A 16771-nucleotide genomic window follows, 5' to 3' on the forward strand; every position below is an offset into this window, starting at 1 on the left:
GACCTCTTGGGACTCCCAAATAGGAAACACATTAATTGCCAGGATGTGTTCATTGTTGGGGTATGAGTCAAGCATGCTAGTAGCAATGGCCTGCAGGTTTTGGGTGGTCCCACCCAGGTTGGGCTTGGGAATCTGGGACAGGTGAGAAAACATGGAGGCCAGCAGGCTGGTGTTGGGCCCTGATTATAAACTAGTCCACCCTCTCTGGTCCCACCAATAACCTAATAACCTTCATGAGGAGCTCAGGGGGATGATCCTATCCAATGCAGTGTAAAGTTAGAAAAGGGGGGAGAGGGAAGCCCCATGACCCATAGGGAGCAGCAGCTACCCTGGAAGGAGTTTGCTGTGTTCAATATTACAGGGCACATTAGAAGCAGGGCTGAGCAGAGTGTGATGAATGGACTCATTTACAGTCATAGAAACAATACGATTCCTTTGACGGGGCACTTAAATTCTGAATTCCCAGTTCAGCGGAGAGGAGGCCCAATGAATTGAGGGGGGTGTTGCCAAGCAGGCCTGTCTGGACAGCTTGTTTGACAGCTCAGAGAGCTGCCCTATTCTCCAAAGGTAGAGAACACAATACCCAGTGGTTTTATCTATCCCCTTCCATATTCTCTATTTTGCTCTCTGTTGGAGGAAACAATCCTAAAAGGCATAAAAACGGTGCCAGAGAGAGGGCCCTAAATAGAGATGAGGCAGCCCTGAATCCAGGCCTGGCTCTGCCACCAAATTCCTTTTGTGACATCGAATGACTCAGACTACCCATTCCTAAAATGAAGGGACAAGACTGAATAATGGCTTAGTGTCTCCCCTCTTTGACACCTTGTCTAACTCAGACTGCAAAACCTGGAATAAGTGTTTCGCCCTGAGTCTGGCCTTACTGACAAATGGGTTGGGCATCTGTGGTCTGGTCAGGCTCTAGAACATGTTGGGGAGTGGGTAACAGGATCTCTACAAGAAACGTAGGGGTCCAAGGTGACTTCCCACCAAGATGTTCTCCAAAGGGAGTCCTCTCTGACCTAGAAATTACTCTTACGATCCTGGAGGACCTGTCACCAGGTTTCTTGGATTAACTGAAAAAACCAAAGTAAATACTCAGGCCCAGAAGTTCTCTAGGGCTAAGTTGCTGGGGACAAGGGGCAGCCCCAAATAAAAGGATACTAAACGAAGGAAGACCCATCACAGAAGGTGTAATGCAACTTGATGTTCTTCTTGCCTTTCCCCTCCTGAGACTGCCGAATGAAGTGAGCATGGGAGACGGAAGACTGATGAGGAGTGGGAGTGGGAGGGTGATAGGAGCTCACGGTTGACCCCGAAGGAATGGGCATCTTTGCCCCGTAGTTGCGTAACATCATGGGGCAGAAGACATTCTTCCCTTTCCACAAGGTCCTTTCGGCTTCTCTGCAGGGAAAACCAGCATATCTTCTAGCCACCTGGCTCTCACTCACCAGTGAAGTTCTCTACAGCCCCTCCCCAGCTCCTAGAACTCCCATCTCATTCCCTGTCCCAAAAGTACCTGTCCCCACCTCTTACCCTCATCCTTAAAGTTAGTATTTTTAGGAAGAACTGGGAAGAGGCTGGTGCAGCTCTGAGAACAGTCCTTTCCATCTTTAGCGCTAGGTAAGGACCAAGGAGTAGAACTGTGTGCTGAAGGGGAACCCGGGGGAGCTGGAGGCTTTGCTCACCCTCTAGTCCTGAGGTTACAGGGAAAGAGAGCTTCCTTCCTGAATGTAATAATAAGGAGTAAAACTGAGCGGCTTCCTTTTATCCATGTTCTGTAGCTGTAGTAATATTCAATGGCCCAGGAAGCCCAAGACATATATGGCTTAGAGGTGACTAAGTTTCAAGTCCTTTATTGCCCATAGTTTGGGCTTCAGAGAAATGTAGACTCAACTTGCTAGGACTTGTTGGATCCATCTATAATAATAAAAGCGTAATATGCTAATTAGACCAGAGGACCTTCTGTGAGGGAAGCCAGGGCTGTGAGGGAAGCTCGGGTCCTGGGTGCCTGCTGGCGGCTGGAGGGAAGCCCAGGTCCCGGGGGCCAGAGGGAAGCTGGTGCCGGCAGACGGGGGAAGGAAGGCCTACTCTTGCATGAATTTCATGCATTGGGCCTCTAGTAATACCAAAAATATCATTAATCATCCATGTCAATTTTTGTTTTTTGTTTTGAGAGATACTTCCTTTTTTTTTTTTTTTTGCAGAACTCTGACAAATTATGGTAAGAAAAAAACATTCAGGGCACAAAGGTTGTATATGCTAAGAAGTCCCGTAAAGGATATGGTATCACTGGTGAAAAGGCAAAGATCAATGCCTTGGGGTCAGGCCCACCAAGCTGAGGGACTTCAAGCAATGCCTCAGTTTCCCCACCCACAAAATGGGCATCAATCCCATCTTCCTCATAAGGCCATACAAGGACTGAAAAGGATTGTGAGGAAGGACTGGGAACAAGTCATCACCCTGTCACTATTATTAGGGGTACTGGGTAGCTGACACTTCCTGGTACTCAGTCACCTTTGTGATTTTCCCTTTATGCACAGATGATTGCCAGCCCTGCCCTCCTCTCCGATCTACCCCCAACGTCTAAAATGCTCACATATGACGACACATCTCTTGCAGCTTCTCCCGGGCCTCAGGACAGGGGTCACTGATCTCCACTTTGTCAGAGGCAGTTCCTGTTTCTCGTTGAGAGGGTGATGAAGTTATCTCTTCCAAATTTTTCATTTTGCCTATAGTTGTAAAAAGGTTAGGGACAGAGTTTTAGAAAATGGTTTCTCCTGGGGAAGAGTGGTGGGGTGGGGAGGAGGAGAACCACATCTCCTGAGAGTCAAAATAATCAAGAGAATCATTTATGCTTCCTGGGCACAGGTCACTGATAAAACAGATGTCACTCTGCAAGTCAACCAAGAATGTGTGTGGAGCATACTTGTACAGTGATGAATCCAGCTATGCTTCCCCAAGGGCAGCCTGGTTGTAGGTGGGGGGGACATAGATGTGCTTGCCATGGATGCCAATATGATTACCTTCTGATGTTTCTGATTAAACAAAAAAGTTTCAATTCCATCTCAATTGGCTTGAACACTTCTCTGATGTTGGCTATCTCAGGCCTTCTGCAGAGGGTATTGTGGCCCCATTGAGAACTGGACTGTAATTTTTTTTTAATATTGTGATAAAATTCACATAACTACTATCTCAAACATTTTTAAGTGTACAGTTCAGTGGTATTAAATTCATTCACACTGTTGCACAACTACCACCACTATCCATCTCTATAACTCTTTTCATCTTGTAAAATTAAAACTTTGTACCCATTAGACCAGTGGTTCTCAACCTTGGCTGCACATTAGAATCACCTGGGAATCTTTTTAAAATCCTGATTTCTGGGCCTCATCCTCCAGAAATTCTGTTTCTTTGTTACTAATGTTGTGACCTCACCCCATAACAAAGAAACAGAATTTCCAAAGGATGAGGCCCAGAAATCAGGATTTTAAAGATTCCCAGGTGATTCCAATGTGCAGCCAAGGTTGAGAACCACTGCATTAGGCAATAACTTCTATTCCCCCTCTCCTAGATCCTGAAAAATACCATCCCACTTTCTGTCTCTATGGTTTTGACAGTGATGAATCAAGCTATGCTTCCCCAAGGGCAGCCTGTTTTACTTATATATGAGGTATAAGTTAAAAAAAAAAAATTACTTATACCTCATATAAGTAGATTCATACAGTATTTGTCTTTGTGTGACTGCTTTATTTCAGGTAGCACAAAGTCCTCAAGGTTCATCCATGTTATAGCATGTGTCAAAATTTCCTTCCTTTTAAAGGTTGAATAACATTTCATTGTTACTGTAGATTGCATTTTCTTTATCCATTCATCCACTGATGGACACACGGGTTGCTTCCACATTTTAGCTATAGTGAATGCTGCTGCTATGAACATGGGTGTACAAAAATCACTCAGAGACCCTGTTTTTAATTCTCTTGATCTATACCCAGATATGGAATTGCTGGATCTTCTGGTAATTCCATTTTTTGTTTTTTGAGGAATTGCCACACAGTGTTCTACAGTGGCTGTACCATTTTATATTCCCATCAGCAGTGCACAAGAGTATATCCATCCTCTTCCACTCTTGGTTTTTTTGTTTTTGTGATAATAGATATCCTACTTGGGTAGGATGAGGTAGCATCTTATTATAGTTTTGATTTGTATTTCCCTAATGATTAGTGATATTAAACATCTTTCATGTGCTGATTGGCTATTTTATATGTTCTTTGGAGAAATACATTTTCAAGTGCTTTGCCCATTTTAATTCAGCTTGCTTTTTTTGTTATTGAATATTATATGTTCTCTATATATTCTGGATATTAATCCTTATGATATATAAAAATATTTTCTCCAATCTATGAACTGCCTTTTTACTCTGTGGATAGTGTCTTTTGATGCACAAAGTTTAAAAATTTTCATGAAGTCCAATTGGTCTATTTTTTCTTGTATTGCCTATTCTGTAGTGTCATATCCAAGAAATCATTGTCAAATCCAATGTCATAAAGCTTTTCTCCAATGTTTTCTTCTAAGAGTTATATTGTTTTGGTTCTTACATTTAGGTCCTTGATCTATTTAAAGTTAATTTTTGTATATGGTGTTAAGTAAGAGTCCAACTTCATTCCTTTGCAGGTGGTTGTCCAGTTTTCCAGCACTAATTATTGAAAAGACTGTATTTCCCTATTGAATGGTCTGGGCACCCTTGTAAAATCATTTGATCATATATGCAAGAGTTTACTTCTGAGCTCTCTATTCTATTCCTTTGGTTTATATATCGGTCTCTATACCAATACCACACTGTAGCTTTGTTGTTAGTTTTAAAATCAGAAACTGTGAGTCCTCCAGTTTTATTCTTTTTTCAAGACTGCTTTGGCTACTCAGAGGTCCCTTAAGATTCCATGTGAATTTTAGGATGAGTTTTTCTATTTCTGAAAAAAAACATAATTGGGGTTTGAATAGCAATTGCAGTAAAACTGCAGACCACTCTAGATGGTACTGACATTTTAACAATATGAAGTCTTCCAATCCATGAATGTAGAACATGTTTCCATTTACTTATGTCTCTCTTCATTTCTTCCAGCAACAATTTATGATGGTAGCCATTCTGGCAGGTATGAGGTGGTACCTCATTATTGTTTTAATTTGCACCTCTCTGATGATTAGTGACTCTGAGCATTTTTTCATATGTTTCTTGGCCATTTGTATGTACTCTTTGGAGAAGTGTCTATTCAGGTCTTCTGCCCATTTTTTAAATGGATTGTTTGTCTTCCTTTTGTAGAGTTATATGAGTAATTATATATTTTGTAAATTAATCATTTACCAAAAGTATCATTGTCAAATATATTCTCCCATACAGTGAGTTCCCTTTTCATTTTGATGCTGGTTGCCTTTGCTGTGAAGAAGCTTTTTAGTTTGATGTAGTGCCATTTGTTTAGTTTTTCCTTTTGTTTCTCTTGCTCTAGGCAACATATCTGTAAAAATTCTGCTACATGAGATGTCAGATACTTTGCAGCCTACATTTTCTTCTGGGATTTTTATGGTTTCATGACTTACATTTTAAGTCTTTTATCCACTGTTAGTTTATCCTTATGTATGGTAGAAGTTGGTGATATAGTTTCATATTTTTGCATGTACTTGTCCAATTTTCCCAATACCATTTATTGAAGTGACTGTATACTCCTTTGTTTGCTTTTTCCTCCATTGTCAAACATTAAACATAATGGCTTGTGTCAATTTCTGGGTTTTCTGTTCTGTTCCATTGATCTATGTGCCTGTTCTTGTGTCACTACCAGGCTGTTTTGATTACAGTGGCTTTGTATTATAACTTTATATTCAGTATTGTGATCCCTTCAACTTTGTTCTTCTTTCTCAAGATTGCTGTTTATTTAGAATCTTTTTTGGTTCTATATAAGTTTTTGGAATGTTTGTTCTAGATTTTTAAAGTATGCCATTGGTATTTTAATAGGGATTGCATTGAACGTATACATTGCTTTAGGTAGTATGGCCATTTTAATGATGTTAATTCTATCAATCCATGAACATGGTATATTCTTCCACTTGTTTTTATCTTCTTCTATGGATATAAAATTCTTTTTTTGTTTAATTTTTTTATTAAGTTATTACATATGTGTCCTTATCCCCATGTTACACCCTATCCCCCTCACTCATGCCCTCATGCCCCTGTTGTCTGTGTCCATTGGTTAGGCCCGTGGTCAGCAAACTGCGGCTCACGAGCCACATGCGACTCTTTGGCCCCTTGAGTGTATCTCTTCCACAAAATACCACGTGCGGGCACGCACGTACAGTGCGATAGAAACTTCGTGGCCCATGCGCAGAAGTCGGTATTTTGTGGAAGAGCCATACTCAAGGGGCCAAAGAGCCGCATGTGGCTCGCGAGCTGCGGTTTGCCGAGCCACAGTTTGCTGACCACTGGGTTAGGCCTATATCCTTCCATATAAGTCCTTTGGTTGATCTCTCCCCCTTACCCCCACCCTTCCCCTACCTTCCCTATGAGGTTTGACTGTCTGATCGATGCTTCTCTGTCTCTGGATCTGTTTTTGCTCATCAGTTTATGTTGTTCATTACATTCCACAAATGAGTGAGATCATGTGATATTTATCTTTCTCTGACTGGCTTATTTCACTTAGCATAATGCTCTCCAGTTCCATCCATGCTGTTGCAAATGGTAAGAACTCCTTCTTTTTTACCGCAGCATAGTATTCCATTGTGTAGATGTACCTGGATATAAAATTCTTGATTGACTGTTTTTTCTTTTAGTGCTAGTTCCTGTGGCTTCCAAAATTTCTGATGAGAAATCTGTTAATAATCTTATTGGGGATTACTTGTATGCAATGATTTGCTTTTCTGTTACTGCTTTTAAGATTCTGTCTTTTGAAAGTTTGATTATAATGTGTCTTGATCTGGGTCTAAGTTCCTCTTAGATGGAATCTTTGGTGTTTATATTCAAGACTTTCATCAAATTTGGTATTTTTCAGCCATTTCTTCTTCAAATATTTTCTGTTCCCCTCTCTCTCTCTCTCTCTCTCTCTCTCTCTCTCTCTCTCTCTCTTCTCCTTCTGGGACTCCTGCATTATGTATGTTGTGCTACTTGATGGTATCCCATTGGTTCCTTAGGCCCTGTTCATTTCTTTTCAATCTTTGTTTTTCAGATTCAATAATTTGCATTGCCCTATCTTCAATTTTGCTGCTTCTTCTGCCTGTTCAAATCTGTGAATGATAATGTTTTATGTTTGTTTTACATTTTTTTAACAGTTATTTTCTGTGTGTGACAAGTGTTAGGTGATCTGAGGATATGATTATGTGAAATTTTGGAGATAATCCTCCATGACTGAAGTTCCAAAGGCATCTATTCAGGTCCTGCCTGCTTCTGAGTTTCTACTGCCCACCCAGCTGGAGCCACATGCTTTCCCTGGATATATGCAGGCTCAACTTCACCTTGATCTCAAAAATAAAACCTGGCTTCATGTCGGCATTTCTCAGGCTCCAAGTCAGCTCTGAGGACCGCAGAAGGATTTTTCCTCGCTGTTAGCCAAGTCTTGGGGTTTCTGGCCAGTACTGAGTACCATCTCTGCTTTCTGACACCCTGTGTGATTCCTGGTCCCTTCCCCAACTCTTCCTACCACCAGAGACCAAAGACTTGACTCTGAGGACCAATTACCAGCTGGTTGACTCCTGGAACATCTGCTGGCCTGAGAATCCATGTCTGGCCTATACCTGGTTGCCTTGGGTCCTCAGGGGTGGCAGTCTCTTGCCTCTATAAGGAACATTGTTGACAGACTTATCTCAGTTCTCTCCTTGTATAGTTGGGTTACTTTCCAGAAAGAACTATTGTCCTCTGGGAGTAAGTCCAACTCCTGGAACCTATCTGCTCCAAGTCTTCCTGGCCCTACAACTCCAAATGAGGTCAGCTGGTGAGATGTAATAGCACATGAGCATGGAATAGATAGAAGGAGAGGAGGGGAGGAGAGGGGAAATAGGGGGGCATTGTAATACTGTCAACAATAAAATAAAGCAAAATTAAATTAAAAAACTATTAAGGAAGGTTCCATTCTAGCATGTATGTATGAGAATAATTCTATAATCAATAAGAAATGCAGCATCACTGAACATATATCCTAGTGAGAATGATGAAAGAGTAAGACAAATTGCATATTGATGGGATATCAGAGGAAAACAACCAGAGGGAGACAAAGAGACCAACCAACGTAACTAATTTTTACTTAGGAACAACCTTACTCAAGGCATTACACTTGAGGTCACTAGAAAGAAAAATCATGAAATCATTGTGTGTCTTGAGGGTACTTTGTTTTGCCTTAAAGTGATTGTATCAATTTAGGGCCAGGAGGGGATATGATAAAACCGAGTACATAAAGTGGGATTCCAGAAGTGATGTGGGCTATTGAATCACAGTGAGAGAAGATGCATCAACAGGGAAATGAGAGGGGACAGCTGAGTCTACTCTGTGCAGGGAAGCTGAGGTTGTCAGCTCCATTAGGAAGTCAGTCTTTGTTTTGGAGTCCACATGTGTACCCTTGGCATTTAGAACAGTGACTGAAAACTAACAATTGTTTAATAAACATTTGTTCACTAACTGAAAGGATATAGGATCAGCTTGATATGGTGAGGCCTGGAGGAAGGCAAATCACACAGCCAGCCAGGGGCAGGGGCAGGAATAAAATCCAAACTTCTCAACTTCCAGCCTTACCTCCAGTGTCTGTGGGAATCAATTGGACAGTCTTTGAGCATTCCTACCTTATATTGATCCTACCACCACCTCTTTTGAATGTAGTCCTCCCCTTCCTTCCCCATTCCACCACTCTGTAACCAAACCCTGGGGAGGTGAGGGGAGGCCTGGAAGTTCCTTGAGGCCTTAACCTGCCTTATCCACTCATATCTCTTCTAAGCTTCTGTCTTCACAGTCATTGCTATACTGTTTGGCCTCATCTGACACCCATTCTTTCCCTTAAGCCTTTCCTTCTGTTGTATGTCTTCCTTAATAGAATAGGAGTGCTCTTTGTGTTTTCTGCCCACATGAACAGGCCCAGTTTAAGACAAATTGTTAGATTTTGTATACAAATATCTCTCTTCAGATATTGGTTCCCCCACTTGCTTTGTGAGTAGGAGCAACACAGATCTCTCTGATCAAAGGGGTTCAGGCTGGGCTACTGAGGGAATAGAAAATGTGGGTTTGGAAAAAGTGTTGTCCCAGGTGAAGAGAACCACATCACCAGGAATGGAGGGCATGTAAACATTCAAATGATAAGACTCTACTTTGGAGTAACTGGGTTGAGATGTGTCATCTTTACTGGAAATAATCTGTTTCAAAAGCTTCTATCAACAGCCAGGGAAACTGTATATCCTTCCTATCAAAAAACCAAATCAAACTATGCTATTAACCTAAACAGGGAATCTTACATCCACCTCCCCCACCCCTCCTCCCTACTCCACAGATGGGCTAAGAGGTCTTGCTTGGAATCACTGTTACCTGTTTTCTTCTTGCCTTCCTTTCCAGTTGAGAGGGAAAAGCTCAGACAGCCAGTAGAGGCTTCATAGATAAGCTGATAAGGCGAGTTCACTCCCATTATTGAGGTGCTCAGGAAGGGCTCTGGAGTGGAAGAGAGAGGGATCCTTCTTTTAATTTTTTAACTCTATTTTTTCTTAACAAAAAATATAATACGGATTTTTTTGTTCTAGCAGTATGATAGACCAGATATTCTGGTGCTCAATTGTACAAAACAACCACCTCTTGGAATAAAAAGGCTTTTTGATAAACAAGCAGGCTCTGAGTAATTAAGGGAAATTAAGGTTCCTTTCTAGAGTACCCCCCTTCCAATATCTCTCAAGAGTGAAATGACTAGTGCAGGGAGCAGCAATCAAACACAAAAGGTAACATGATGTTACTAAAGGGCAAATGCAGATATAACTGCTGTATTAAGTAGAGAAAATAAGCAATGAGCTGACTAGAAGGAAAGTCACCTATTTCCTCTTATCCAAGACATAGAAATTAGATGCTTCTTCAACAATCAGATCAGTCTCTTGCAGAATCATGCTGTCTTCTGTAGAATAATTTGATTATCTGAACATTTAAGAATTAGAATTTAGCAGCCCCATCACTCTGGAAAATCTTAATCATTCTTACATAAATCTCATCAAATCCTTTCCTTATTCTCCCCCCAAATATGGCCATTCCACTGGTTGTTAGGAAATGGTAAGCATTTCATTTATTGGCATGGTATATACAAATCCATAAAGAAAATGGCAAACCTGACTTGACAAGTAGACAGAGATAATAACCAGAGATTGCAAACTGGATGATGCAACGCACAATCACTCACCATCACTAGTGATCCAAAAATCACTAGTGTACAATAGAGCACCAAAAATTGAAATCAGAACAACCTTCAGCACCTTTTAACTTAGCAAAAAAGAAAAGAACTAACAATAGCCAATGCTGATAAAGATGGAATAAAACTAATCAACCCTGCTGGTGTAGAGAAAATGCATCAAGAAAGCAATATTTGCCGAGGCCGGTTTGGCTCAGTGGATGGAGCGTCAGCCTGCGGACTGGGAGGTCCCGGGTTCGATTCCGGTCAAGGGCATGTGCCTGGGTTGCGGGCATATCCCCAGTGGGGGATGTGCAGGGGGCAGCTGATTGATGTTTCTCTCTCATCGATGTTTCTGACTCTCTCTCTCCCTTCCTCTCTGTGGAAAATCAATAAAATATATTAAAAAAAAAAAAAAAAGAAAGCAATATTTAGCAAGAGCTAAACACATATTGAGACCCTCTGCCCCAATAAGCCCTCTCCTGGGTAATCAATCTTAATCACCAATACAACAGAAATAAGTGACATATATAAAGTTGCATATTACAATGCATAAAATACTAATAACAAAAAACCTGGAAACCTAAGCATTTGGTTAATTATGAAACATACATATTAGAAGAAATCTACACCAACTCAAAATAACAATTATTAAAAGCATAGAGCCATGTTGGAAAACATTTGTCTGTTAAGTCAAGGATACTGAGAAATAGAACACTGCAGTATTCTTTTAAAAGTATATACGCATAGGGGAGAAAGAGAGAGAGGGAGAGAGGGAGGGAGAGGGGAAAGAAAGGAGGGAGGGAGAAAATTGAATAAATGAAAGAAAAACAGCTACATATGCAAAGATGGCAAGATTACTTGCTTTCTTTTTTGGTATGTTTTATAAAATGATATTGCCATCAACCAAAAATCAAGGAGTAGTCTAGTTTTCTTTCATGACAAGCCAGGACTAGCAGGTATTAAGGGCAGGAGAAAAGGCTAGAACTAGTCTTACTACTATCTGGCAACAGCTTTAAGGGAACAATACTACTCTTAGACTCAGTTAAAGCTTTGGTCTGCTTCACATAATAAGATGGTCTAGAAAACCATCTTATTCATGCAAAATAAATTGATTTCCACCTTCTTTATAATGCCCTGGGAGAGCTAACTCAAGTCCTTCTAAGATGAATGCCTTCCCAAAAGAAATGGATAGCTTCTTCATACATATTTTGTCATTTTGATTATTTTCCCCAAACTCTAGGCTGGTTTAAAGAAAGGTGTGTCTGGAACCAATGTGGCAACAAGTGAGAGAGAATTCCTGGGGAGTGTGATGGGGAGATTTTCCCAGTGCTCTGCTAATGCAGCAGGGCACAGACATCACCAAAAGGATCTCTCTCCAAGGTTCAGCTTTCTGCAAATTCTCCTCCACTAGATTAGCCACAGCCTAAGGGGACACCAGATGTTACTGCAGCACAGGTAAAAGCCTGTGACTCTGGAGGAATGCTTGACTACTTTATGAGGTGGAGTGCGATTGCTGACAACCGTTTCCTTTTCAACGTGAGGGAACAGAATATTCAGGTGGGAGAGCACCATGGGCAGGTCTGAGAATGGGTGCTTGGGCCAGAGCTATCATGACACCCCCGTGGGACTCTCCCTACTCACAAACAGACCAACAGGTAGCTGTCCACCCCAAAGGAGATGGATCTCTAAGCCCTATATGGAACACAAGGTGCAGAACTCCATATATGCTGGTAACTATCTGCAAAAATAGTTACAGAACAATTTAGAGGACCTGTGCTACCAGGGCATAGCTGATCCTGAACAGAACCGGCATAAGACACATCCATTGCATGGTAAATAGTGTGGGAGGAAATGTTTGGGATTTTAATCTTAGAAAAGGAAAACAAAATTTATTTAAAAAAAAACCAAAACACCTTCTTTTACCTTGTATTTAACAAAAATTAATTGATATTGAAGCACATGCTAATTGTTATAAGAAATAAAGACTGTGTTGACTTTTTTCCTGAATGGTTGTATGTTAACAATAAAATGAGTCCCTTCATGTTTGTTTTTTGCATCTCCTACCTCACAGATACCACCAAACTGCTCTCCACAGGAATGGCACAAATTTATACACTTACCTGCAGCATCTGAGAATCTCCATTGCTCCACATCCACCTCAACGCTTGGATGTCAAGCATTTAAACGGGGCTTGACCTTTCCATTGCACTCTGGTTGGTACTGTTTGAATTCTCACCTAAGGGCTGAAGCTCGGGTACCCACCTTTCCCCATCAGTCCAGCACCAAAGCAACTTCTCCCAAATGTGCCAACCAGGGAGTCAAAAGCCATCTCTTTGGCATTGAGGTGGAGGAGCTGGCTGGCCTCCACAAAGCGCCTTGTGATGTCCAAGGGGTTGGCACCTAATAAAGGAATCAACAAAGCAACTCATTTTCCTCTCAGCATGGGCTAATGTTTCCAGAAAAGGGCCTCCATAAATGACCAGGGAAATCAGGGTAGAGTATAGATCTATATCTAGGATAAGAAAGTGTGAGGGGGCTCCTAATGGAAGGGTCTCTAGCTCTCAAAACCTCTCAAATGGCATGTTACTCTCTGCCCCGCCTTGTCCTTCTCTCTTCCATACTCATAGGCCTGGGTATCAATGCTGTTGGTATTTAAAATAATGCAGTACTTAGAAGTTTTAATTACTGATGTGGCTCTAGGTCCTGGCCTTAATCTAGAGATGACACCCTCAGAATAGATGGATCCCAGTTCTCATAACTCTCCCTGATTCTGGCTCTACGGGGCTCTGTCCTGCTACCCACCAATTGTCCCTCTTGACTGGCAACTCCACAAGCCCCTTCCTCCTGGGTGCCTTCTCTCTCCACCTCTGTGTCATTTCCAAAAACTCCACCCATCAGTACCTCTGACCTCGCACAATTCTCCACGGCCAACCTTTAGTCTTGGCTCTGCAAAATTGATGGAATGGAAGGAAAAGAGAACAGAGAGAGGTGAGAGGATGAGTCTTGTGGGTAGTCATGGTAGGAGTTCAATTCCTACAGCAGATCCATGGCAGCCACCTGTTCCCAGTTCATCCTCATATACCTCTTTGGGGTAGGTGCAGTAGACACATCGGTCCAGACAAACCATTCCAGGCATAGAAAAAATGGAGAAGAAACTGACAAGCCAGGCTTACCAGAAACAGACTCCAGCATGGCCTTCATCTTCAGGGTGAGCAGCTCAGTCAGCAGGTGGATGGACCGCCGCTGGAACTTGTACAGGGTCTCCTGGCTGGTGTGCACCCGATGACCATGGGTGGTGAACTTGCCTGACCCAGTGGGTAACATCAGTGGTGGTGGTACTGGTGGTGATGGCGGCTTCTTCTGGACGTGGATCTGCACAGGGGTTGATTCCATAGGCACCACGGGTGGAGTCCCAAAGCTGATCTCCAGGCCCCGGATGGCAGACGGGGTAGGCACCATAGGGTCAGTGATGAGCTCCTCCCAAGTGAACTCAAAGATGTTTCTGATGCCCTTAGGTATAGCAATGCCTGTGTTCCGGCACATGAGGAGTAATTTGGAAATGTTGGCCAGCAGCTTAGGGGCCTTGGATTTGTACTGCAGGTACAGTTCTCGGTTACTCTTGATGTCACTCATGTTGTTAGAGCACGCATACTGCTAAGTAATACTGTCTATCTCAGACAAGAGGGGCCTTCAGCTGTAAAGAGTCAGAGCACCCTGAGAGGTGAATGAAAGCAAAAGTTCTTTTTTTTTTTGAAAGCCAAAGTTCTTACCTAAGGTGAAGGCTTGGAGACAGACAGAATGGAGGTGCTGAAATGGCCTTTACAGGTCATTGAACCTGGGTCCTATGGAGGAAGGAAAATAATTGGTCACACCCTCTTCCACAGTAGGGCAAGGGGATGCTCCTCCTCCCTTTTATTCCCAGAGAAACCTCAGATAGACCCACATTAGTGAGTCACTCTGGGGAGGGAGGGCCTGGGGATGAGTAGATTCTAGAAATAGTTGCAGGGACAGTCACACAAACTAAGTTCCTTTGGAGGAGCCCCCGGGACTGGAGGAATGGAAAGGATGGGGAAGAGAGAAAGGTTCCATCATACCTTTTGTAATTATAGATCTGAGGCTGGAAGATCTGCTCGTGGTCTATCAATAAAAACCTGCAAAAACAAAAAGATATTTCATCGGCTTTCTCTGGCTGAAAGGGATAAGCTTCCTGGTTGGGTAAGCTCCTGGTTGCAATGAAAGGATGGGTATAAAATTATTCAACATGTACATCCAAAGGCAGACAGGAAAGAATGAGGAGAATGAGTTTTCTTAATTCAATACTAATATTATTTGCCACATTTCATAACCTGAGATTTGATGTAACTAATGCACCATCTTATAAGAAAAATATCAAAGCAAGATACCATTGACTGTAAGACTTATCACAATTCCACAGATGTAAAAAGGAGAATATGTGTACCTTAAAATCAGCAAATTATAATAAGCATTTTCCCACTTTAATAAAACTTCTTGAGGGCACCTAGTGCTCATCAAATGGACATATGTGGCTGTGAGGACAGCAGACAAGCATACGCACGTCTGGGTCAGTTGAACATCATTAGATGCTACTAGGTGTTTTTCATTCTTCTAAATTGTGTTTTATTTTTATTGTTTTACTTTATATCAAAAATAGACCACTGGTTGGAGAAAGGGAGTTTGAAGAACAATTTGATGAACACAAAATGGCTAGAAAAAAAATCTACAAATAAACCTCTAGGGTTTTGTAATCAGATCTGAAAGTTTCATTCATCTGATCAAAATAAATACCATAAGGACATACCATTGTCCATATGTCAATCTAAAATACATTAATAAAAATATAAAGTCACTCCTTGATTTTACATCACACAAAAATGATTTAATTTCTGAGGGGCTTTGTGAAAATATATTCTATAAAAGATGCTCAAGAACCAGAACACAATACTCTCAACAATAAAAATAAATTAAAAAAAGAATCAGCTGGAGGGGGCCAATGGGGGAAAAAGAGGGTATATGTAACACTTTCAACAATAAAGATTTTAAAAAATAAAATTTAAAAAAAATCAGAACACACAAAAAAGGTTGGTCAAAGGGAAGCTGAGAGCAGAAGCCCCCTCCTCCCCCTGCCTTCTGATCACCTTTGCCAGTATTTCCATACAATGTCAGTAGTTACCTCTCTTGTCTGACTTAAATGACCCATGAGCATACTTGCTAGTAATGGTGGCCTTAGAGCAGAAGGGTCTCTGGCTGTTGCCTTCGGACAATTCTTATTACTACAGCCCTCCAACCATCAATTCTACCACCCCAGCCTGACAATTACCCCCCACCATGTCCATGGCCGTCTTCTCCCACCAATCTTCAATCTTTCACTTTTCAAACCATGTCCTCTCGAACCACCCTAAGTTCACCATTCCAGGACCACACCCCTGGTGCATACCATCAGGGTTAATAGAGCAGGTTCACACCATAATCTGGTGCAACCACCCTGGGGTGAGAAGGCTATTATCTCTCTGGTTTTACTGATGAAGAATCAGAGCTCTTAGGAGTTGCCTATGGACATAGGTTCTACATGCAATACTACTTCCTCACGCCCTTTGAATTGCCTCTACCCATCTATCAGCAACAAGTCTCCAAAGAACAAGAATCCCATAAAGCAAACCCTTCTGACATCTGGCTGACTTGCAGATAAAGTGGCTTCCTATGTCTATTTGCTGACCCCCTGGCAACTATTCCTCAGCTCTGAAGACTTGGAAAAATAGGTTCTTTTTTTTAAAATGATAAGTCTACAGAACAAAGAAACCACTCAGAATCTCTGTCATTAGGGCAGCCAGCCAGAGGATCTGACCCTGACCATGCAGGGCTGACTTTTTTTTTCTCTCTCTCTTTAAAACCAGGACTCAGATGAAGACAAATAAAATCCTTGAAATGTTAAATAGTTTGAGGAATTTTTCCCTACCCCCTTCCAGTTCCTTTCCTTTGAAGTTAATTTTGAAGATATGTCTTACAGATAAAAGCTAATTTTTACAATAGCTTTATTGTGATATAATTCACATAACATACAATTCAGTCTTTTAAAAGTATACAATGGTTTTTAGTATATTCAAAGTTGTGCAACCAACACCGCTACCTAATTTTAGAACATTTTCATCACCCCATAAAGAAACCCATTATCAGTTACTCTCTATTCCCCTTATCCCCAGGCAACCACTAATCTAGTTTCTGTTTCTGTAGAATTGCCTGTTCTGGACATTTCATATAGATGAAACCATATAATAAGTGGCCTTTTGTGACTGGCTTCTTTCACTTAGCATGTTTTTGAGGTTTATGTTATAGTAGGTATCAGTACTTCATTTTTAGTAGAATAATAT

General features: G+C 41.5%; 1 protein-coding gene across 10 annotated transcripts in view; it reads right to left on the bottom strand.

Annotated features, from left to right (window-relative positions):
• CUNH3orf20 (chromosome unknown C3orf20 homolog) overlaps positions 1–16771 on the bottom strand; it is a 61746-nt gene that overhangs the window by 40638 nt on the left and 4337 nt on the right. For 7 of the 10 annotated variants that reach the window (XR_004971532.1, XR_004971531.1, XM_036332296.1 and 4 more), the window contains 7 exons: positions 14480–14536; positions 13559–14227; positions 12648–12785; positions 9545–9664; positions 8765–8773; positions 2597–2729; positions 1162–1401 (listed from right to left, as the gene is read on the bottom strand). Coding sequence is in view for 8 of the 10 variants with exons in the window: in XM_036332296.1 (XP_036188189.1) it covers positions 1162–1401; positions 2597–2729; positions 8765–8773; positions 9545–9664; positions 12648–12785; positions 13559–14018 (1100 nt within the window). In the remaining 2 variants the exon portion in view is untranslated. The remainder of the gene's footprint in view (positions 1–1161; positions 1402–2596; positions 2730–8764; positions 8774–9544; positions 9665–12647; positions 12786–13558; positions 14228–14479; positions 14537–16771) is intronic. The other 3 variants (XM_036332301.1, XM_036332300.1, XM_036332303.1) reach the window with 3 other exon arrangements.

Source organism: Myotis myotis, unplaced genomic scaffold (genome assembly GCF_014108235.1).
Source record: "Myotis myotis isolate mMyoMyo1 unplaced genomic scaffold, mMyoMyo1.p scaffold_m19_p_13, whole genome shotgun sequence".
Classification (NCBI taxonomy): Eukaryota; Metazoa; Chordata; class Mammalia; order Chiroptera; family Vespertilionidae; genus Myotis; species Myotis myotis.